The following is a 22,672-nucleotide window of genomic DNA, read 5'->3' as shown; positions in this document are numbered from 1 at the left end:
CTATATGTGCCAGGCTGGCCTCAAATTCATGGTGATTCTCCTATCTCAGCCTCCCAAGTGCTAGGATTACAGATGTGTGCCACCACATACAGAAAAAATAGTGCTTTTAAATGTGTAAGATACAGTACTATGAAGGAAGCCAATTATATTAAAATGTTATCAAATATTTTAAAAGTCGTGATAGAAAGATAAGATCTTTGTTGTTAACAAATTAAATAGTATCTAGTGACAAATCTAATGCCCACTGTAACTTTGAAAACATGATTATAAATAGTATTTTGAGATATGTTCAACAAAATAATATAAAATTTCCAGCATTTCTACTGGTAATAAAGTCAGTTTCCTGTTAATATTACTGTAGAATGTTGCCTATGTTCATAATTGAAAGAAATGTTAAATTTCACTTACAAGGGAATGCAAATAAAGTTGTATATTTTGGATTGCAAGATTCTCTGAATCCAAGGACCCTTACAGGGTAGAGATGCAAGGGCTTCAGATTGAAGTCTGAAAATATGTCTTAGAGGTAATGGTTAAATTCCTGACCCAAGGGATCCATGATATTAATAGAAGAGTAGAAGTGGAAACAAGGCTTCTTAAAATCTAATTGGGAGCCCAGTGGAGCAGCACACAGCTCTAATCCTGGCATTCTGAGAGGCTAGAGCAGGATGATTGCTGGTTTGAGCCCAGTCTGGGCAACTTAGTGACTTAGTGAGACCCTATCTTAAAATTATAAAAATAGCCTGGGAGACATAGCTCAGAGAAAAGGTATTGGGCTCAATCTCCAGGTATTCCCATGTTTGAAAGACATGATTTGAAAATTCTAGGGCAGGTAAATGTTTTTATAATACATGTTCAATGTGACCTAAAGTACTGATTGAAAAATACCCCAAAATAATATTCACATTAAGGTTTAGTGGATTTTCCATTTGAACATTGTATGCTTCCCAATTAAACAAATACAACTTGCATGAGACCTAAAGGCACCTCCTCCCCTTTTTTTGAGATATAATGCACATAGAGTAGAATGTATCCATTTTATGTGAACACTGTAATGAATTTGGCAGTGATATACAGTCATAGAACCAGCATCACAATCAAGATGTAAAGCTAGCAGCACAATCACATATGTTGGCAGCATAGAGGAGATACCCAACACAGGATCGTGGGGCTGTAAGAACATCATTTCAGGCTGAGGGGCTGGCATGAGCAATGGACTGGGGAAGAAATTGTAGTGTATGTGAGGAACTCTCAAGTGGTTTAGACTCTCAGATATTTAGTAGATCCCAGCAGTAAGAAACAAAGCAAAAGAAGTAGTCAAAAGCCCAAACAGACAGCATTGTACACCAAACTGACAAATTTGTCTTTGTGCTGAGGGTAGCAAGAAGTTATTAAGGATCACTCAGTAGAAAGTACAATATATTTGCTTTTTTAAAAAGATTGTTCTGGCAGATGATTTGGAATAAGGAGCAGAAGACCTTAGATAGTCTAGATTATACCTACACAAAAGCAATCATAAATAAGTATTAAAGGGAGAAAAAATTTTAAGAAATATTTTGGAAGTAAGCTGGCAAAACTTAGTGACTGATCCCAAATAGAAAATGAAGGCATAAGATGAATTAGGATGATTCCCAGATTTCTTCTTTAACATCTAGGGAGTTGATGACACAAATAGCAGCAGCAAGGATTATGTTAAGAGGAGCAGATTTGGAGACAGTGATCCCAGTCTGTGATGTGCTGAATTGTAGGTGTTTGTGGACACCCAGGTGAAGAACGAATATGTGACCATTCATATAGAACAATGTATGTTCAAGGCTCTCATCTCAAAGTGGAGTCCATCCCAAGCTAAAACTCCTGGCCACCTCTAGTCCAAATGGTTCTAAACCATGTGGCCAGACTGAACCCTCTGTCTGTCATACTTCACATGAACGGGATCTAGTTTGGAACTCCAAACTCTGTTGACACAGTCTTCCTATTGGTGAAGTCCAGATTCTTCTGATGGTCTCACCTAGGTGGTACTAAAAGAGCTTTTGAGAGTGACTTCTGGACAAGAATGACCTTTGGCTTAGCATACACCTTTATCCTCCATTGGAAGAAGGACAAAAGTGATGTCGAAATACAACTTACCTCACCAAAGGACAAGTGCAGTGTGATTTGGTGAGGTGACTAGAGTTGTTATACTCTACTCGTAGGGATAGGAGGTAGAATGGTGCTTCCCAGGAGCTACGGGAAGGGAGACGGCAGGTTGTATTTAATGAAGATGGAATTTTAGTTTGAGGTGATGAAAAGGTTCTAGAGATGGACAGTAACAGTGGTTGTACAACAGTGTCAGTGTACTTAAAGTCTCTGGTTAAACTGTTAACTGTAAACTGGTTAAACTGTTATGCTTTACCAGATTAAAAAAAAAGTGAAAACACACACATGCACACTTTGTCAGTAGGGCCCAGTTCTTATTGGCAGCCTTGTTCAGTCCCAGGCAACCTGATATTTTTTTCTTCTCATCTAATTCATTTAGAAGTCACTAGAATGATATAAAGGAGGGGGCCCAGCCCTAGCTCAGTTCTGTAAGTGGCTGCTTCCACAATGCTGGCAGCCTCAGTTTGCTGTAGTTCGATCCCCACAACACTCCAGCCATGCAAAAGTGCCCTGAAGGCATTCAAGGAGAAAAAAAAAAAAAAAAAGTCCTTATGATATAAAGGAGAGGGAGGGAAGTGGGGGGAGAGAGAGAGAGAGATAGAGAGGGAGGGAGAGAGAGAGAGAGAGATTGGCCTTTATTGAGTGCTCACTACATATAAAGTACTGTGTTGGCAGGTTTAAATTCATAATTCCATATAACTCTCTCAACAGCCCCATGAAGTTGGGCTACTTATAATCCCATTTAAGAAGAAATGAAACCATTTTGCAGAAGTCAAATAAATAGCTAGTACTTGAAGGAAACAGCATTTGAACTAAGACATTGTTATTCCTGGCCTCCACAAGTTACTAATGCCATGAGCTAGACCTCACTGCTGGGTTAGGGATGGTCTGCCAATACTCTACTGGTCTTATTAGTCCTGGAAGAAGCTGGAGCCCACAGTCAGTGACCTCACCAACTTCACCTATTTTTCCCACTGTTTTAAAAAATAATACTCCTTGATAAGTACCATAATTTGAAAGAAGTTGGCAAAACAGTACAACCATGATATCTCTTCTATAACTGTTAAAGGCCCTACATAAGTATATGGTCAGGAAAATCCTAACCTCAGTGTACATGGTGGGTAGGGATTCTAACTTCTAGTTCCTTTCTGTATATGAAGAGCTAAAGTTAGAATCCCTACAGTGTTTCCTCTGGTGTTCCCAACCATGAAGCTGTTCCTTTATACTATGATTCTTTTGAAGTCTCCTAGTATTGAAAAAGTGGATTAAGGATTCTCCATCTCCAGGGAAACCATAGTAGCTGCCCGAGAACAGCAAATTTTGCATACAGGTGAGACTAGGGAAGGCAGTTGCCAAAAGGAACTTATCAGTGTGATTGAGGCCTGGGAACTAGCAGTCATGCTCTCATTTTAAATGTCAGCCACCTAGCACTTTCTGATCCAAACCATTGTCTCCACTCAGCATTGTTTCCCAAGAAAGCTACAAATGTAGTTCTTTCCAGTTTCCCAGCTACTCTTTCAGGGAGAGATATAGAGGCTTAGTTAGCTCTTAGGCCACAGCTTTTGTAGAGTAACTTTGCCTTTTTTGCGCCTCCCAGGTGAGGGCAGGATGTAACCGCATGAACATTTTAGCATACTCTGTGCCAAATGTCATAATGAACATTAATGAAAAAGGGCTGACTGGGACATTTGCTTTCTAGACATCCACATTGTCTTAATATGCTCCCCTTTTTGTGGGCAATTTCTGACTAAGCTAATTTTCCTTTTTTTTTTTTTTTTACCCTGGATACGTGCTTGGAACCTCATTTGTACTGTAAACTGTCTCCTGTGTCAGACAACTTTTTAAACTGCAAAGTTTGCAAAGTGCAAGCTCTTGTTTGGTTGAGACTTCAGAAGTGAACTGTGATCTCAACAGGAGCATCTCTAATTAGATAGCACAGCCTTTGTTTTATGTTGGAAGAATAGAGTGAGCCAACGCCTTCAGCTCAGATATTCTACCACAGCCAGTCAGTGAGAAGTAGAGTCCATTGCAGGGGGTGATGCTTAACCACTGTTTACCAGAAGATGAAAGCATGCTCAGTTGGCCTCTCACCAGTGGGACTTACTACTTCACAAGACCTGATCTTGAGGGAGGTGAACAGCTCCAGATTGCAGACTTGGCGGACTCCAGAGAAAGTAAATACAAGGAGACCCGACCATACAGCCTCGTGTTGAAAGGCAGTTTACTTCAGTTCTATTCATTGTTTTCCTCATTCTGGAGGTTGTGAGAGGCTACAGAAAACCAACTCAATCAGAACTGCTCCTTGATCTTAGCTTTCCAACTAGTAGGAAGTCCCCTGAAACAACCCAGATTTAACTTAGATATTCTGACATGGCCCAAGTGTGTAGTAAGTAGTGCTTGTTGCGAAGAAGTGAAAGTAAGGGCCGCTGTTCTCTATTTCTGTTCTCATTTTGTTCTGTAGAGTGTGTTCGGCCAGCCTCAAATAAGGTAATAATCAAGTTAAATCAACTAATGTTTCTGAAACAAACAGACATAAGAGGCAGAAAACTGAAGTGCTCTAGTGTCCGTTCCCCAGGACTTCTGAATATTTCCAGCTTTGACTATAGGAAGGATGTAGAGCTGAGCCACAGATCTGGCAGATGCAGGTTTATTCATACACGCATGTACGTGTATGTGTGCATACGCCATGCACTTGGATAAACCGTAGTGATAACACTGCTAATTTTATGTCCCTAGAACTAAGACTTTGAAAAACATAAAATCTGACTGCCATCCCAAAGAATATTCCTTTTGTCATTTTATTGTTTGAACAAGCAATATATTCACTTACTTTTTAAAAATATACAGTATTAAAAGTCCCACTTGTACCAGGCCCACTCCACTCTGTTCTACATTTTTTTTTTTTTTTTTTTTAGTACAGGGTCTCCCTACACAGATCGCGCTCATAGTGATTCTCCTGTTTTCAGCTTCCCAAGTGCTGGAATTACAAGCACATGCCACTGTGCCACCACATCCAGTCTCAATCACCATCCCAGCAGCCCCAGGGGCAGGGCTGGCACGGCACACTGGGGAGTGAATCCTGGTCCCTGCGTCTGCCTAAGTAGGTGCTTTAGTGCGCTGGAGCTATGTGGCCTGCCCCTGTTCTACTTCTTATCTGGTTTTCTTTCTCATATGAAAGGTAGCATGTTACATACCACATCTGCACCTTGAGTAGGTACCTGATAACTGTCTTGTTCCCATGCATATACAATTCCTAACATTGCCTCCCCTCCATCTTGTCACTGAGTTAATGTAATTGAGGCCAGAATCTATGGCCTTGGAACTCTCTACTAATAAACTTTACTGGAACTGATGCCATGCTTCTGTCATTCCCCAGGTGTCTCTTGTAATGGTAAGAGACCTGTTATAAGAATAATCAAGAGCCAGGGAGATAGCTCAGTAGAATAAGCGCTTGCCTGGCAAGCTCAGGGTCCTGAGTTCGATCCCCAGTACTGCAAAAAAAAAAAAAAAAAGAAAAGAAAAAAAAGAGTAATTAGACAGTAATAATGGTAATCAGATCTTGCTATATTTCAAAATACTTTTCCCACTTATCACCTCATTTAGTTTGAACTTCCTAAAACCTCGTGAAATGGGAGGGTACATGTGGTCCTTGTTTTTAAGGTAAGAAAATCAAAGATAAAAAAAGAAAAGGTTGGCATTGAGTCACACATCTGAGCCTAAGGATTCCTCTGTGCCTGATGCCATTTTATGTCTGCATTCTATAGTTTTGTTAATATTACTCCATATTTACTATGCAATCCTTTGTGGCTTTTGAGAACTTAATTTTGAGGTAACTGTAAATCACATGTAGGTATAATAAATAATAGAGAGATCCTGTGTATATTTTGATCATTTTCTGTCAATGGGAATGTCTGAAACAAAGGTAGTCAGTGATTAACAAGCAGGATGTGACCTTAACAGAATCAAGAGGTAGAACACCACCACTAGGAGGATCCCTCCTGATGCCATTTTATCAACACAACCCCTGGACTCCCCCATAAATGCATGAATAGAGCCTTCCCTGACCCCCAGCTCTGACTGCATCCCACATATGTGTGTGATTGAAATGAAGGCTTATTGGGAAAGTCTAAGAGCTGTAACAAATGGCTCCCAATCTCCTCCTGACACAGTAAAGGTTTCTTGTGAACCAGTTAAATGGGAGTGGGAAGGCGGGGATGCAGTCTGCCTTGTGAGGCCTTCTGGTTCCTCTCTGTAGTGATTCCACCATTCCCTGTAGCCTTGGCATCCGCTACACCCTCTGCCTCCAGCGGGCACATCCTGCTTGGAGGGATCAGGTCTGGAGTGAACCTCCTCACACTCAAGCCAGTGGCCAGCGTTTAGACTCATGACTGATTCCAGCTTACTGCAACAAGTCTGGTAAAGTTATTTGGCTAACCCACTAGGAAAAGCAAGAAATATTGATGAGTACAAATTTAAGAATTTTATATCAAAGTATACACAGGATCTCTCTTTTATCTTGTACTGGCTATGGTGGCACACATCTGTAATCCCAGCACTCAGGAAATTGAGGCAGGAGGATCACCACAAGTCCCAGGAGAGCCTAGACTACAGAGCAAGACCCCATCTCAAAACAAACAACAAAAAAAAAAGAACATGTGGCATCATTAGTTATCACAAAAAATGCAAGAAACCCAAATGTTCATGACAGGGCATTCTATAAGTAAGCAGTGTTAAATTCACACTATTAACTGTGAAAATTATAAACTGTATCTGTACAAAATAAAGATGAAATCTAAGAAACCTAATGTTGAACAAAAGAAAGTTACAGGAGACAATGTGATAGAATTATCACATACAAAAAGCAAAAACATTAAGACAATTTATTATTAGGGATATAGAAATCTATATTAAAACCATGATTTTGGTGGGTGGGTACAGGGTCTTGCTATGAGGGGCGTTCAGAAGTCAGCATGGCATGCACTACTGGGGATTGGCCTCAGATCCTTGTGCTATCCAGGCAGGCACTTAGACTGCCAAGCTATCTCTCCAGCTCTTAATAAATAGCAACTTTTAGGAAAGTTTATATTTAGGGAGAAAGATTGAGGTACAGGCAGAGGGAACTTGGGGGTCAGATTGTTTTTTTCTGAGAAGGAATATAGGTTCAGATGTGTCCTACTTTTTCACCTTATTTCAAAATATTTGTATGTGAAAAGTATTTTTGGTCTGTATCAAATATTGCAAAATAATTTTTAAGGGAACAAACTGAAACACTATCATTAGTAGTAATAAGCATCTGTATTAATTATAAAAAAGGAGCTGGGAACAGCCTCCTCACTTGGAAAGATGACTTTTTTCCCCTAATGCTGTGGCAGTGACCCACACTGACGTTGAGTGTACCTAAACCCACAAATGAAGGCCCATTGTTTTGATCAGTTCTAGAACCCAGGCCATAATCCTTTCTGGTTCTGCACTTCTCTTAAAGTTTTTATTATGCAGTTTGCATAAATCAGTTACAGTCATCCATTGGCTTAATCATTCTCAGGATCTGAGTGTGTAGTATGTGTTGATGTCCACCATAAAGATTCTTTCCCTGAAGAGAAATCTTGCAGAAACTAAGCCAAGTATCTCATACCTACAGAGAGAGATGCAACTAAATTCAGCATTTGCAGAACAAAGCTGAGGCTTGTAGCCAACAGAAATAATCACTACACATCTATCACCAGAGGTACATACCTAACTTCCAGAGCAACCTAATCACTTAATAAACATGTCAAGTCTCTTTTATCTTGAAGTGAAAGACCTAAAGGGAAAAAATAGGGTATACAGATGAATGTCCATTTTGTATCTGTGTATTCAAAGTGGTTAGGATAGATATATAGTTGCATTCTCTTAATGAATAGAATGATTTTTTCTAATGGTGTTTGTAAGTAGGATCTCAAGTCTGCATCTTGTACAGCAATTAACCACTAAGAAGAATATATGCAGTGTGTTATTTGTTGAAACTGTACTTCCGATTTGATTTGAAACTGTCTCATTGCTTTTTATCAAAAAAATTTTGGAAAAAAAAAAAAAAAAGAAAGACCTAAAGGACCCACACCATAATAGTTACCAGCCAGTATCCAAACTTTAGCTGGCTGCTTGCAAACTACCTATGAATAATCAATTCAGAATAATACTCAGTTCTGTTGTTTTTCTTTTGGCTTCCCCCAACCCCCCCTGTTTTGAAAGATTTGGCCTTTGCAGTCTCCACCCTCTGCAGGGGATTCTGTGTTCTCTGCACCAGGAATGAGTCAGCATATGGATAAATATCTGCATTTTTCAAGGAAGTAGACTGTTTATCAAAAAGCCCAATCTGTCCAACCTTAGATAAAAATCAAGACATTTTATAGTAGCCCAGATAGTTAGCTCAGCAATCAGACTCTGGAACATACAGTACAAGTCCTTTGGGAAATACCTAGCTGAGGAGTGACTTTTGGCCTCTTGGGTAAAGTGTTCACTTCACAGACAGCAGATCCTTTGTAAAAGGGAAACGGACTCCATCAAAACTGGGTGGTGACAGATAAAGGCAGGCCACTCCTGTTTGAATGTTTGTCGTTTTGGTGGGGATTTTGTTTAACAGGGTTCCTACCTTATCTCTCTTTCTTCAGATTTATAGCTCCAAAGCCCATAAAAAGAGAGGCCACAGATGTGAACATGAGCTCTGGAAAGATTAAAAACAAACCTAGGCTATTTAGTAAAAATAATCTTGAGATATTTGGAATTTTGTTGTTATTGGCCTTTTAAAAATTAACATTGAAGATCACATCAGGAGATCCAAGAGTATTTGACTAATAGTACTAGTAGTACTTGGCTAACTACACGTATGAAAATCCTAGAACACTGCCTTGGCTTTATTTAAAGTATGTGTGCTTTTCTCTTCTTTTCTGTGCTGGGAAACAGGTTTAAGGTCACTGTTCAATTAGAAATTGTTTTATTCTGTGAACTAAGCTACTGCACTGCAGATGGTAATTTGTAATAGTGGTTTCATATTGTGAGTGCCTCTCATTGTGGTATTCTGAACACGGGCTGCTTGTCATGACATGCCAGTTACTGCTAAGATGTCTCTCGGGTAGGTGGATGTTCAAGAAGAAGGGGGTGATGAATGAAAGCAAGAGACAGGAAAAGGAATACTGTGGGACAGTCCTGCTTCAAGGTTGTATATGGTGAGATTTTTGGACTTATGTGCAAACATGAGAAGCATAGAATTCTTTATCCTATTGTTAAAATATAATCTAATTTTTAAATGTTCTTTATCATATTATGTAGGGACTTAAGGTTCAACATATCAATACTTGATGAAAAATACCTGTTCCTTATTATGCCTAAGATGTTTGAAATGTAGTGAAATAGTGAGGTTAAGCTTGATAACGTAAATCGTTTGATAATAACAATAAGCTTGTCTTCTGGATGGTTAACAACCTAAGTTTGCAGACCAAAATTAGAGAAAAAGGAGGGCTACAAGGAAAGCCAATATTTTGGCCCTACCCTTCTAAGGTCAATTAAGACTCAGGACATATGAGAACTTGTACTGTAACGTCAAGTACCTCGGTAGTGTCCCAGATTTTCTGATCAAGAAGGTTATGGGGCCAAAGAGGAAATTGATCGATGACGTGGAGTGTGCCTAAGGAGAGTCACATGAGGAGAAGACACTCTCTCAGGCTTTCACAGAGAGCACATTGGCCAAGCAATGGCCGTGACTCATCCACATGGCTGCACTGACAAAGGTTCTACAATCTGAGGTACAGGATCTCAGGATAAATCCTGAGGGCATTTCACTGACCTTCTCAAACCAAAAAGCTACAACTCTTGTTGCATAGGTTCTGCTTTACCTTGGTCTTAACCATCCAGTAGAAAAGTATGAAGATGAAATATAGGAAGTAAAGCCATGTTGTTATGTTGAGCTGTGGGGGACTCACGTCAATAATTTCTGACATTGCCAATTAAACAGAAGACCCAATGCTATTATGGGCTTCTGTACTCTTTTGGAATATTTTGCTGAGTTTACACACCTATAATATTCAACAACGGAACTTAAAAAAAATTGGGAATAGAATGATTTTTTCTAATGGTGTTTGTAAGTAGGATCACAAGTCTGCATCTTGTACAGCAATTAACCACTGAGAAGAATATATGCAGTGTATTATTTGTTGAAACTGTACTTTCGATTTGATTTGAAACTGTCTCATTGCTATATGTTTATCAATAAAACTTTGAAAAAAAGAAATTGTTTTATTAAACACCTGTCTTACACCATTCTGTCAGGCAAAGACAATAAATAAGATATGTGTGGTCCCTCCCTCATGAAGCTTAAAGTAAAAAGATCATTATGTCTCACTATAGCAGAAAATAATACTTATCTCCTACTAAATGATCCTATCTAGAAACAAATGCTATAAGTGGTGGTACCTGGCACCTATATGCCCACTTGTTTTTTCTGCTTTGGAGAGGGGTTTAGTCACTGCTGCTAAGCATTTGATTATACCTAAGCAAGGTACCACCTTCCTTGGATCTAGGAGTTAACCTGCTGTTTGCATGGATAGTGTGACTGTTCCTTTAACCTATTGCTGTCTTTCTTCTGCTGCTTCTGCGGAAGGGAAAGAACCTTGGCCCTCAATTCGATCACACTAATAGTTGTCATTTATGATATACTGTGAGATAAAAATCAAAAATGCCATTCTACAGCTGGGAAAGTAGTAAGCAGAGAGCAACTTGCCTAAGATCACACAGATGATAAGTGTAGAAATGTATTTAAACCAAGTCCCAAGTGTCCAAATTCAAACTCAGCTCTTCCTGTTCTGCCTTGCTTTGTCTAACCCACACAATGATGCAATAGTGTTATTTCTTGATCCTTTAGTGAGGTGATATTGGCCCATTGCCTTCACACTTGGGAGTCAGGGCGTTAGGGAATGCAGGCTTTCTGAATTGATGTGTATGGACTGTGCGACTTTATGGAGTGTCTCCCTTGGTTTTCCCAGTTTATAAGATGGCTATCTGTAAGCACACAGCTGAATTCTCTGTGAAGTGCCTGGCCATGCCAGAGATGAAAGGAAAAAGCTGCCTCCCATTCATGGACTTCTTGGGGGAAACATACACCTTAGGATTTTCAGCCATTGTCCCAGTTAGTTGTGAGTGTGTTTGCTTTGGTGGGGCCTCAAGCTGGACCCAAGCCATCACCTGCACTAGGGCAACTTCCTGCTGCATCAGAGAAACTGTTCCTTCAAGGTCTCCCCACCCAGGAATTAAACCAACATGACCTTCTTGCTTTGTGACACAGCTCACAGGGACAGCTGCACTTCCAACTGCAGTGACACGACTTGGTCACAGTCTTCAAATAGTTTATTTTTAATGGTTTTTTTCATGCAGAAACTTTGAGAGGTCAGTGTGTCAATTTACTGTGAAGGAAACAAGCCTCTTAAAAATCCCTGCCCTTTTCAGTGAGTATGTTCTGCTAACATACCAAACTAGAACCAGTCCCATGATTTTAAAAAAGGTTTTAAGTAAATAAAGCAGACACATATCACCCCAGATTCATTCTTTATGAAGCCAGTAGTTAAAAGGGAAAGAAAGAGGCAGGATAGCTGTACAATATAAAATCAATAACTATGTATACTGGGGCCAGCAAGATAGCTCAGCAGACTAAAGCACAAGCTTAGGCAAGTGCAGAGACTGTGGTTCGATCCCTGGCACCACATGCCTTGCTGGCCCCGCCCCCAGGGTAGGCTGCACTGGCCACAGAGTCTGGACATAGTGATGAACACAAGTAATCCCAGCACTGGAGAGGCTGAAAGGAGGAGGATCACCACAAGTTCGAGCTGCATAGTAAGACCCTATAACAACCAAATACATTAAAAAAAAAAAAAGCTATGCATACTAGTTTGAAGATGGTAGATAGGTTTTATTATGTGTATGTATTTATGTTCAAGCTATCCTTTGCTTGTGACATTTATGCTAATCAGTAACAGTTAACTCTCAAATGCTCACTGGATCAGTTCCATGCAGTTGGTAGAATCTGGAAGTTGTTCCTACGTTCAAGACATGAATTTTAGTTGGTTTATGTGTAGAGTGAAAGAAAACATAGGTCCAAATATGTTTTAAGAGTGAAGGAGAAGGGAAATTTATTTTGGGTAGTGGAGAATTCTTTTGAGAAAGTACTAAGGGAAGGTGGTTTTAAGATTCCTTTTTGGAGACAGAGTTTAGTGTGATGAACAGGAGATGGTGAGTCCTCCTCGTGTGTAGGCCAGTTTCCTCACAAAAGCAGCAGTGGGGGCCTGTGACTAGACTGCATTCATAACAGTCATGCAAAAGCCTGATAAAATCAAATGCTTAATTGTGGTAAAATTATAAAAACTAAATGAAATACATATTTTAATTGTTTAGGGTTTAGAAATGTGTCGGCTGGCTGTAGGAATTGTGATATCCCATGTGAGAATGTGCCTTAGGGCAAAAATCTTCTAAAACTTGTAGGTTAAAGGAGGGAAGATATGGTATGAGATGAGATGACATATGATATGATATGATATGATATGATATGATATGATATGATAAAAGGGCAGCTTTTGACCTAGACAGAGACTCAAAGATAGTGGAAGGCAGGCTTGACTCAGTTGAAGAATTCAGATCTCAATATATGTCAGAACAATCAAAGGACATTGTGAGGTTGGGTAGAAGTTTACATTGCTCCAAAGAGCTGAGGTTGGGGAAAGGTTTATTCAGGTTGGCTGCAGAGGACTCCCCAGCCTGAGTAAATATAGTTCTGCCCTTTCTTTCACATAGAAAGAATAGGATGGAGCCCGCCAAATAGCTCAGTGGATTAAAGCACCTGCAAGCAGGCTTAGTGGCCGGGGGTTCGATCCCCAGGCCAACTGTGACTGCCCTGCCCCCAGGGCACGCTGAGATGGCAATTGAGACTGGGCATGGTGGCATGTGCCTGTAATCCTAGTACTTGGGAGGCTATAAATAGTAGAATCACTATGAGTCTGATCTAGTAGTGAGACCCTGAACACCCTGTAGACCCTTCTCTAAAATACAGAAAGAAAAAAAAAAGTATAAGATGATCCAAGTTGCTTATTGTCCAGCAGAGAAGTCTGTGGGCCCAACAGTCCGTGGAAAGCAGAAGAGTACCTTTGTCTGCCTGAGGAAGCTGGGGACAGTGTCACAGAGACACCAGCCTCAGACTGTCTTAAGTGAATCGGCCTTCCCAGAGGAGCTGGGGAGCTGAGGAGCAGCACCAGGGCTCACCAGGAGCAGGACGCCCCTCACCATAGAAGAGTTTTTCACATCCAGAGTGCTCTCAGCCTTCCAGAAAGCTACACAGTTGTTTAGTTCTGGCTGGTAAGGATAAAAGATAAGAGCTAGCACCAGACATGTGGAGCTGATATGATAGCTTAGCATAGGAGACAATTTTTCCTCAGCTACCTGAACTGAACATCTACTCCACCCAGTTTTTAATGGTGGACCAGATTCCTAGGGAGGAAAGCACATACCCTAACTGCACATGGCACTTTCAGGGCCTTGAAGTCTGACCTCCCTCCCAGCACATCCTCTCTCTGACTTCCAACACCTTCCATTGTGAATCAAAAGGGGTTAGAGGGAGGGCACTTGGTCCAATTTGTGTGTTTTAGAAAAAGTTTCCTACTTGTCTGGAGTACTGCTCAGAGGACAGAAAGAGCACTCCACCCATAGTCAGAAAACAGGGTTAGGTCCTCGGATTTCTCAGCTTGAGACTCTTCTGTCTCTGAAGCGAGGGTGCTACTTGTCCTGCCTCCCTCCCAGGAGGTTTGTGAGGATTAAACTGAAGGAAAGCATGTCAGAATCCATGAAGGAAAGCATATCAGAATCCATCACATGCTTTAGAAATGCAGTGTTTTGGGTGCTTTAGTGTTGGCCACTCCCATGCCTCCTCCCTGGTTTACAGTTCATCACCTCACTAAAGGATCATTTCACTGGCACTCTTACACCATCCACTCCTCCATCCCATGGACATACCACTGTCATCCAGTGGCCTCTCAGGATACAGTCTCACCTGTCCCCGGCTTTCTGTCTCACTCAGCCATGGTCTCTGCTGGCCTCCTTTGCTGTCTATTTCCTCACCTTTCTTACACCATTTCTGAAAACTTTTCTGTTGTCTCTGTAGCACTTGATCTGTGTAACATATTTCAGTATATATTACCTTGGATAGATCACTAGTTGTCATGTGTGCTTGCTTCATTATTTGGATGAAGGTGTACACTGGAGCTGAAGACTTAGATAGGAATCTTATGCACATACCTCGCCCACACAGAGGTAGCGCCTGGCAGGGGCTCAGCGACCTCTTGCTTTAGTGGGGGGCATGGAGGGTCCAAGCACCTTGCAGGCTGAAGTGCTCACATCTGCAAGGGGTCTTTTCCTGAGAGGAAGTTGGTTCTCCTCATTTTGCATCGAGAAATGCAAAACTTAGAGGAGATGAATGAGTTGCAAGGGAGCTGTGTGTCCAGGAGGGGAGCCAGACTGTGGCATGGTGCAGGGAGGAATGAGGACATGAAGGAGAACTGCTCCTGCATGCAGTGCACAGGCCACTGCTGGAGCTTAGGACTTAGGCTTAGTTAGGGAAGACCATGCAGAAGTGACCAGACCCAACCTGCCCCAGCAGAGGATGGCTGCTCTCTAGAGGGTAACTAAAGTAATCATCTTGGTACAAATCAAGTGAATAAGAGTTGGGAAGAATGTAGGTGATTCAGCTACTGCTGTGGCTGGGTCTAGGCAGTGGGCTTTACAGCCCATTTCCTGGAGAATTTTCAAAGGGACAATGATTGCAGCTTTTCTGTCCTTAAGCGCCTGCCCCCTGCCCCTCAGTTGGGACTGTTCACAGAATCAGATGAGGCTACATCTGATCTCTTAGAGAAGCTGGAACAGCAGTGGAAAGGTTCTAACCTCATGGTGCTGGTGATTCCATTCCTGGTCAGACATGGATGAGCATTCTGTCCAGTCTCCTCTGATCAAAGCTGAACTCCAGATGACTGTGTGTTAATATTTCCCTATCACTGCTTACTTTATGAAGGAATATGCTCCATGCAGGTAACCCACTCCTGCCCCCAGCTGAATTTATTGTACTTATTGCCTAACTGGGACAAGTCTGGGCTGGGGCTGGTGAGAGCAGCAGTGGCAGGTTCAGGAAGGCAAGCTGTAGACCAGTGGGCAGGCCTGAGGGCTGGAAAGCTACATGGCAGGCGGGTGGGGCGCCAAAGCTTAGCTGGGTGTCTAGAAAACTGAGGGTGTGGCGCGAGATCAGCTCCTGGGAGAGCGAAGACTAACATTTAGTGCATATGCATTTATTGGCATGGCTAGGTCTTTTGTCAAAAATATCACATACTCACAGTTGAGATTTTTAAATAAACGGAATTACCAATACTTCTCCTTCAAAAGCCAATATGCACTCTTCACTAAGTGAAAAGTCTTTGATCAGTCTAGGCTAAAATATTAAAATTCTACTTTCATAAGCTGTTTCATAGCTTTCAAAAATTCCTTCCTCCACCCCCATTCCCTGCCCATGTCAAGAATTAGGAGTAAACCATATTTTGTTTAAAATCTTTGATGAACCCTTTCTCCTCTCTCCTAGGCTGCCAAATTTTGTTCTAAAAAAGAAAAGAAAAATGGAGGCTAATATGACAACAAGATTTGTACCTTCACAAGTAAATATTACAGTTTAGCTGGGTAACTACTTGTGGAAGCTTGTTAGGTCAAAGTGACTCACTTGCGTACATGAGGTTATTTTTAGAGATGTAATTTGTACTGTTTAGAAAAGAATAAAGAGATGGTAAAAGGCTAGATCGCTCATTATAGTTTACAGAGCTCATGAACCCAGCATCCATGCAGAAGGTGACTAAGCAAGGGGTCGGTTGGTACTTTCTCTCAGAATTTCACAGACGTGAGTCATCTACTTTAGTCTGTAGACACAGCACTGAGGTACTTGTGACTCAGCTCCCTTTTAGAAAGAGCACTAGAATTCAATTCTGATATACTTTTGTAGTTAAGTAGTGAGGAAATTACATGCCAGAGCAAAATATGCCTTTGTACCATGCAGCCATCGGATGTTTTGAGCAAGGGTTGATCTCCATCTGTGGCCTTTGAAATAATCTGCTTGTGATCTGTGGTGGGTAGCATGGCCATCTATCCTGCTGTTGTATATCACCAAGCTGCCCTCTTTGTGTTGGCTTTACTGAGCCATCCAGACTTCACTGCTAGACTGGCCTTGGAAGGAATCCCAGCCTTACTCTTCGGCACTTTGATATCCAGCATGAAGGCCCATGTCCGTGTGTGTGTGTGTGTGTGTGTGTGTGTGTGTAAATCTTCAGTGTACAACATTAAAATTCTAGTTTTCATAAGCTGGCAGAAATAGCTTCCAAAGTCTTCCTCTCTTGCCCCTTTTCCCTGTATGAAAGGTTAGAAAGAGTAAAGTCATATTTTCTTAGTGAAAAGAAGACAGCATGTGTAAGGAGACTCTCTAAGCAAGCAGGCTTATCCAAGAAAATGAGTGTTCCTCTGCAAGGCTGATCTTTGTTCTCAGATGCAGGGCTTTGCTGGCCAGTTGTCTGTGAAGAACAGCCTCACATGAAGGTTTTTGTCTCAGGTACACACTAATGACACAGCTTGTTCAGATTTAAGCCTTCCAAATATAACCTGTCCTTTCAAATAGACCATGGCTTTGCAGTTTGCAGGCATATCAATATATTATTCATAAGCAACAAAAATTTTGTTTATTCCACTTATCAAGGAAACATAGAGACCAGATGTGATGGCACATGCCTGTAATCCCAGGTCTTGGGAGGCTGTAAACAGGCAGATCAATGAGTCTGATCTAGTAGTGAGACCATGAATACCCTGTAGACCTTTCCCTAATAAACATATACATATATATGTATATGTATATATATATGTATATATATATATTTTTTTTTTAAAAAGGAAACATGAACATGGTTACAAAAGCAAATGGCCTAGGCATTCAGTGAAAAATAAGAGTTCCCTGCAATATGCCTTCCCATTAACAGTCTCTTAACCATGTCTGTCACTTGGCTCTTGCCTCTACCCAACCATTTCCTCCTTCACCTCCTCTGTCAGTAGAACTGTATTACTAAGAACTGCAGGGCATGTGGAGGGTAAAGTGCTATTGTCAAGTAGAAAAGCCTGTTTACATTCAAGTCAACTTAGCAAATGCTGAATATCTACTGTTGGCCCAGCCCTGTGTAGGCCTTCTGTTCACAGAAGTGGGTTGGTGCACAGAGGAGTTTATACTCAGGTGAGAGCAACACAAATCCAAACTCCTAAGTATAAACACTGTGAAAATTGCTCTAATGCAGGTGTATACAAGTATATGAATAGTTTTATAGAAATGCGCTAAAGCTCAGCTTTTAAGTGCAAATGGAAATTTTCTAGGCAGAGGAACTCTCTCCTAAACAAAAAGAACAACATGCTTGTAGACTGATGTAGTACATTCTGAGGATTAAAAAGTACCCATAAAACTGAATTTGTAGGATTCATGAGTGAAGAGAGTGATGAGATGAGGTGGAAAAAAACATACCTAATTCTGAAGAGTCTTGGGTATCAGTTGTTCAGAATGTGTCCTATTACTGATGGATGTGCTGGAAGGATGTTCCACAAGGCTGTGCCAGTGCCTCACACACTCCCCGCTGAGGGTGGGGTGGGGGTGAATCCAAGCAGGAAGAGGCCAGGGTTTGAAAAATCACTTTAGTGACTATTTCAGGCAAAAGAATGCAAGGTGGTAAAGCTGTGGGAGTAGGGAGGGAGAAGAAAGAACAGATTCTAGAAATGCTTTTTCGTAGATTCAGAACATGGTGAACACTGGGGGCCAGGGGTGAGGGAGAGGGAGGAATTGCAGGTTGCTGTATAATTCCTAGCTTGGTTAGCTGAGGAGAAACTGAAAATTAAAGAAGAGGACTAGAATTTGGAAGAAAAGAAATGAGTTTGGATATATTGAGCTTGACATGTGATAAATAAGTAGAAATAATCTTAGGCAAGTAGCCAAACAACGGAAGACTAAAGCTTATGACACAGAGTGGTGGCCCCTGAAACCACATGTCTGGGGGAATTCCCACAGACTAACCTTGGGCAGGAAGGGACTGAAAACAGCTGTGGGGAAGGTGAGCCACTGGTAAGGGCAGAAGATTCCTGATGGAAATCACTGAGCAGCAAAGGGTGTGATGAGAGTCTGGAGAGAAGGACCCCAGAGAGGCAGGCATGGACAGGGCTTGGAGGGCAGGAAGAGCAGGGGAACTGACAGTGAAAAGCAGCACTTCCTCAGTGGTTGGAGAGCTGCTTGATGGAGAGGGAAAGAAGCATGAGTGTAGGTGGAAGCCAGGTGGAAGCAGGTTATAGAACTGATTGATTTTCTAGAGTCTGGGGAAGAATGAATGGGCCACAGCTGTGGCGGGGTGGAGTCCAGGAGGCAAGTTTTGGGAATGAGAGAATCGAGAGAATCTTCAGCACAAGAAGGAGCTAATGGGGGAGAGGATGAGGTTTCTTGACATAGAGTTCTTTCTTCCTCCAAACTCAAAGCTGGGACCACCAGCAGGCTTGCCCTTAGCCATCCCTCAGGACCACTACAGAGTTCACACTTTGCTTGCTTGCTTTTCGTTCTTTCTTTCTTTCTTTCTTTTTTTTTTTTTTTTTTTTTGGTGGAACCAAGGATTGAACTCAGGCCCTTGTGCTTGCTTTCTTGACTGCCATCTGGTGAAAAGGCCACTTGAGAAGGTGAAGAAGAGACTTGTTCCTGAACCTGAGCTTGGTCAGCAGCAGTCCACACTGTCACTCCACCATCTGTATCTTATCTACTGGGTTAAAACGGCACATTGTGAAATGAATGAGTAGTAGCTGCTCAGCCTCAGCCTTTGAGCCACCACAGCAGCACTTAGTACTTCTCACACTGTATTGTGATTATCTTGTTTATTACCTTTCCCCAAGCAGAGTATATTTTTGCTTCACCTCAAAATCCCCTACTCTTAACCTAGGGTTATACAGACATGGGCAACCCTTACAGGCATTTTTAAGAGAATGTACAGACTCAGGTATTCTTTTGACTTGTGATAATGCAATTGGTCCTACTCTCAGATCAAATCATAGCTGACATTTAAATCACTGAAATCCCACAGGCCATTCTGTGCTGTACTAAAAGTGGCTTTAACTCTTATTGGTCAAAAGTCCTGTGATCAAAAATGTTCATGGTCACGAGCAACTCTCTTGTTTTGTAGAACTCTTAGTCTTCTCTTAAGCCAGATTCATACATGTTTAGATATATTTAGTACCTGTGAAGATACTGTACCTTCATAAAGTTTCCCATAGGCCCAGGGTTCAGACACTTCTCCCCCTGTCCACACTGGAGTCTGCTCAGGTACTACCTCTTGGATTTCAGTTTAATTTTTCAGTGAGCTGTGGTTGAGTGACAGCTTGGAGGATTGGACAATTAAAGAATCAAACCTATTTTTCCATGGAACTGATTAATAATATACATAAAACAAGGCATTTGGCCCCTAGCAACAGAGATGCCCATCACAGTGAGAGTTGGCAAGAGTTGTGGTGAGGTAGGGGTGAGAAAGGCCATTCTGTTATAAAAGTGGCAGGCAGGCTGAGTGAGTAGGGTTAGCTCTTGAGTCAGCTTTGGGGAGCCACTGAAGTGAGAAATTGGTCATATGTGTGAGGGCAAGACAAGGCCTCAGTGCCTAAAGCAGTCAAACTACCTCAGAAAAACATCCTTCCTGGACAATTTCGGCTATTAGTGGCTAGGCAGCCTGTGTCTTGTGATACTAACTTTGCAAGAGTATAAATAAACACCTCTACTGTTGTTGTTAGGTCCTTTGCCCATCAGGCAATGGACCACCACCTAAACTCAGCTCTTGTCTTCTTGTCTTTGTTTTCCTCATTGCTGCCACCATTTCTCCCTGCGATACACTGAGATATTGAGTCCCCACAGTCTGCTATGTTGTGGCCAAGTTTAAAGTACTTTACAGTATTTAAAAGCCATTTGGAACTTGGGTTTCTTTATTCCTAATTTTACTGCTTTCCCCTGCACTTAACTGCACCATATGTAAGAACTTTGACTTCTATACTCAGAACTGAGTCATCTCCCTCTGCTTAGTGGGCTGCATCACACCATCTGTAGCAGGAGGCTCTATTGCCCCCCAACCTCACTGTCCTCACATGCTGCATTCTAGAGTAGTGTTTTATTCAGGGGAACTTGGGCTATACATTTCTCCCCCATCCCTTCTTCCCCATCCACACTGGAGAGTGCTCCCAGTGGGCTAGAGTGAAGGGTGAGCTTACAGTCATTGAGCAGGCCTCAACATGCAGGACAGGTAGGGGCCAATTATTGGGGACCCAGGAGTTTTGTGAATTACTTCAGGTCCACACTGAATGGTGGGTGTGTGAGGTTTTACCACTTGTTCTTAGGTTTAACCAAAAGCATAACCAGCTATATAAAACAAGGAGATATATACAAAATATACATTCCCTCTTATGTTTATCCATGGTGGAGGTAAAGGTGACATCCCAGCACACCACACCACACACTCACCAGGAGAGTGGCCTATAGGCAGTCTTCTGCATGTTGTCACCCCTTCCAGAGAGAGAAGCAGCAGGATGAAGAGGGTCAGGGTTGACTCAGGGTTTGTTTGGCAGAGCATTAAATGTAGCTGGTGTGTGGTGATATAGAACCTGCAGGCCTGAAATCAAAGTGAACTCTGACACATAACTCGTTCTAAACACTTGAGTCTCTCTGTCTATAAGTTGGACCATTTGCCCATCATGTGGGTACAAATGAAATTATGTAGATGAAAGCATATTTAAGCTACAAATCATATATCATTATATTCCCAGGGTTCTGGAACAATCAGACTGAAATGTAGGTGAGCATTTGGAGAAGGATTCTGAGATTGTAACGTTATCAGAGGATATTTATCGGTGGGACTTTTCAGGGATTGAACTCAGACCCTTGCGCTTGCCAGGGAAGTGCTTATTCTACTGAGCCATCTCCTTGGCCCCATCGATGGGACTTTATGAAGAGCCAAGTCTTTGGAGTTAAACACACCCCTCAACCAAGCTTTTGAAGTAAAGAGGTGTTGGGCAGAAAGGGGAGAAAGAGAGGCAAGTAAAAATGTGAACAGATAAAAGTAGCAGGTCGATAAGGTGTTATAGAATCCATGGGAGAAGAATTTAAGTGAACAGTACTGTTGGGTGCTGTTAAAGCACCTAGACAGGACATAAAATGCATTTCCCATCACAAGAAAGAAAATTGTAACATGAAAAATAAAAATTCTTAAACATCTGAGAGCATGGTATCCTTGAGCTTAACCTATCCAAAAGGCAAACACATCATATTCTTCTTCCCCCTGACTGTGTATGGCAGTCTCTTAGACTGTGCCTTCTTGATCAAGGGCCAGAAAATTTGCTTGCTTATAACCACCCCAGCTGAGGTGACAGATAAACCAAAATACCCAAGTACAAGCTTTCAGAATGGTAGCAGCAAAGCAATGTGTAGCACTAGTGTTAGAAAGTACCTGGGCTCCAGACTCAGAAGGCCAGGGTCTAACTTTCACCAGTCTCTTCTTCACAGCTTCAAGTTCATTTTCTGACTGGACATTCTTTAACTTACCTGTTTCCCAGGAATAGACTTACTCTCCAGTAGAAAGAGATGAGAAAGACTGATGGGGCAGAAAGAACCCAGCACATTGTAGGCATTCAGTAAATGTTGATCTCTTGCCTTTTTGGCTGTGTGTGTGTGTGTGACTAGAGATTGAACCCAGGACCTTCTCTCTGAACTATATCCCCACCTTTTTTGGAGACAAGGTCTTGCTAAATTGCCTGGGAGAAGATCAAATTTGTGATTGTCTCCTGGCTCAGCCTCTAGGACTACTGGGATTATAAGCATGTGCCACCACACTGGCTTAATTTGTTTTTCTCAGAGTTTAGAAAAATATATCAGAAAAATATATATATATATCAGAATGAAAAATGAAACAAAAACTCCCCATGCCCATCTGTTGTCCTTGGGATTTTTTGCAGATTTGGGTTAATGAAGAACCCAGAGTCATACTGTAAAAGCAGCCACTGTAGAGGCAGTTGCTTGGTTCCTGCAGGGAGATTTATTGTGTGGTGAAGTGGGTGGTTTGATAGTACCAGTGGACTCAAGTCAGGGCCCTGGGGTCCTCTGCAGCATCTCAAGCAGTTGGGACAGGTCACTGTCAGCAGCACGATCTCCTTACTTATAAAGTGCATAGGTGATTTCTCAGCCCTTACTGAACTGCAGTTTGAGTGTATCCTTCGTTTAACAATGTGTAGAAATTTTTGAGTAAACATCTTGCCTATATGCAGCTCAGTTGGGCTCTACAAGCATCTTCTCAAAAAGCAGCTGAGAGGAAGCAGACTGCAGAGGTATCCCAGAGTTGGTAAGATTTGCTCACAGGGTCCCCCCAGGCCTGACTCTCATACCTCCTGATTCTGATGAGCTAGTTCC

At 41.7% G+C, this 22,672-nt stretch overlaps 1 protein-coding gene across 4 annotated transcripts in view; it reads left to right on the top strand.

Moving 5' to 3' along the window:
• The window catches only part of Babam2 (BRISC and BRCA1 A complex member 2), a 506,746-nt gene that overhangs the window by 437,227 nt on the left and 46,847 nt on the right, over positions 1 to 22,672 (top strand). For 2 of the 4 annotated variants that reach the window (XM_023711099.1, XM_023711098.1), the window contains one exon: positions 11,148 to 11,290. The exons of the other annotated variants lie outside the window; for them this stretch is intronic. In XM_023711099.1, the coding sequence (XP_023566867.1) occupies positions 11,148 to 11,290 (143 nt within the window). The remainder of the gene's footprint in view (positions 1 to 11,147; positions 11,291 to 22,672) is intronic. 4 annotated transcript variants of the gene reach the window in all.

The sequence above is a fragment of the Octodon degus genome, unplaced genomic scaffold (genome assembly GCF_000260255.1).
Source record: "Octodon degus isolate 3935 unplaced genomic scaffold, OctDeg1.0 scaffold00019, whole genome shotgun sequence".
In the NCBI taxonomy this organism is placed as follows: domain Eukaryota; kingdom Metazoa; phylum Chordata; class Mammalia; order Rodentia; family Octodontidae; genus Octodon; species Octodon degus.
This window is presented reverse-complemented; position numbering and strand designations above follow the sequence as displayed.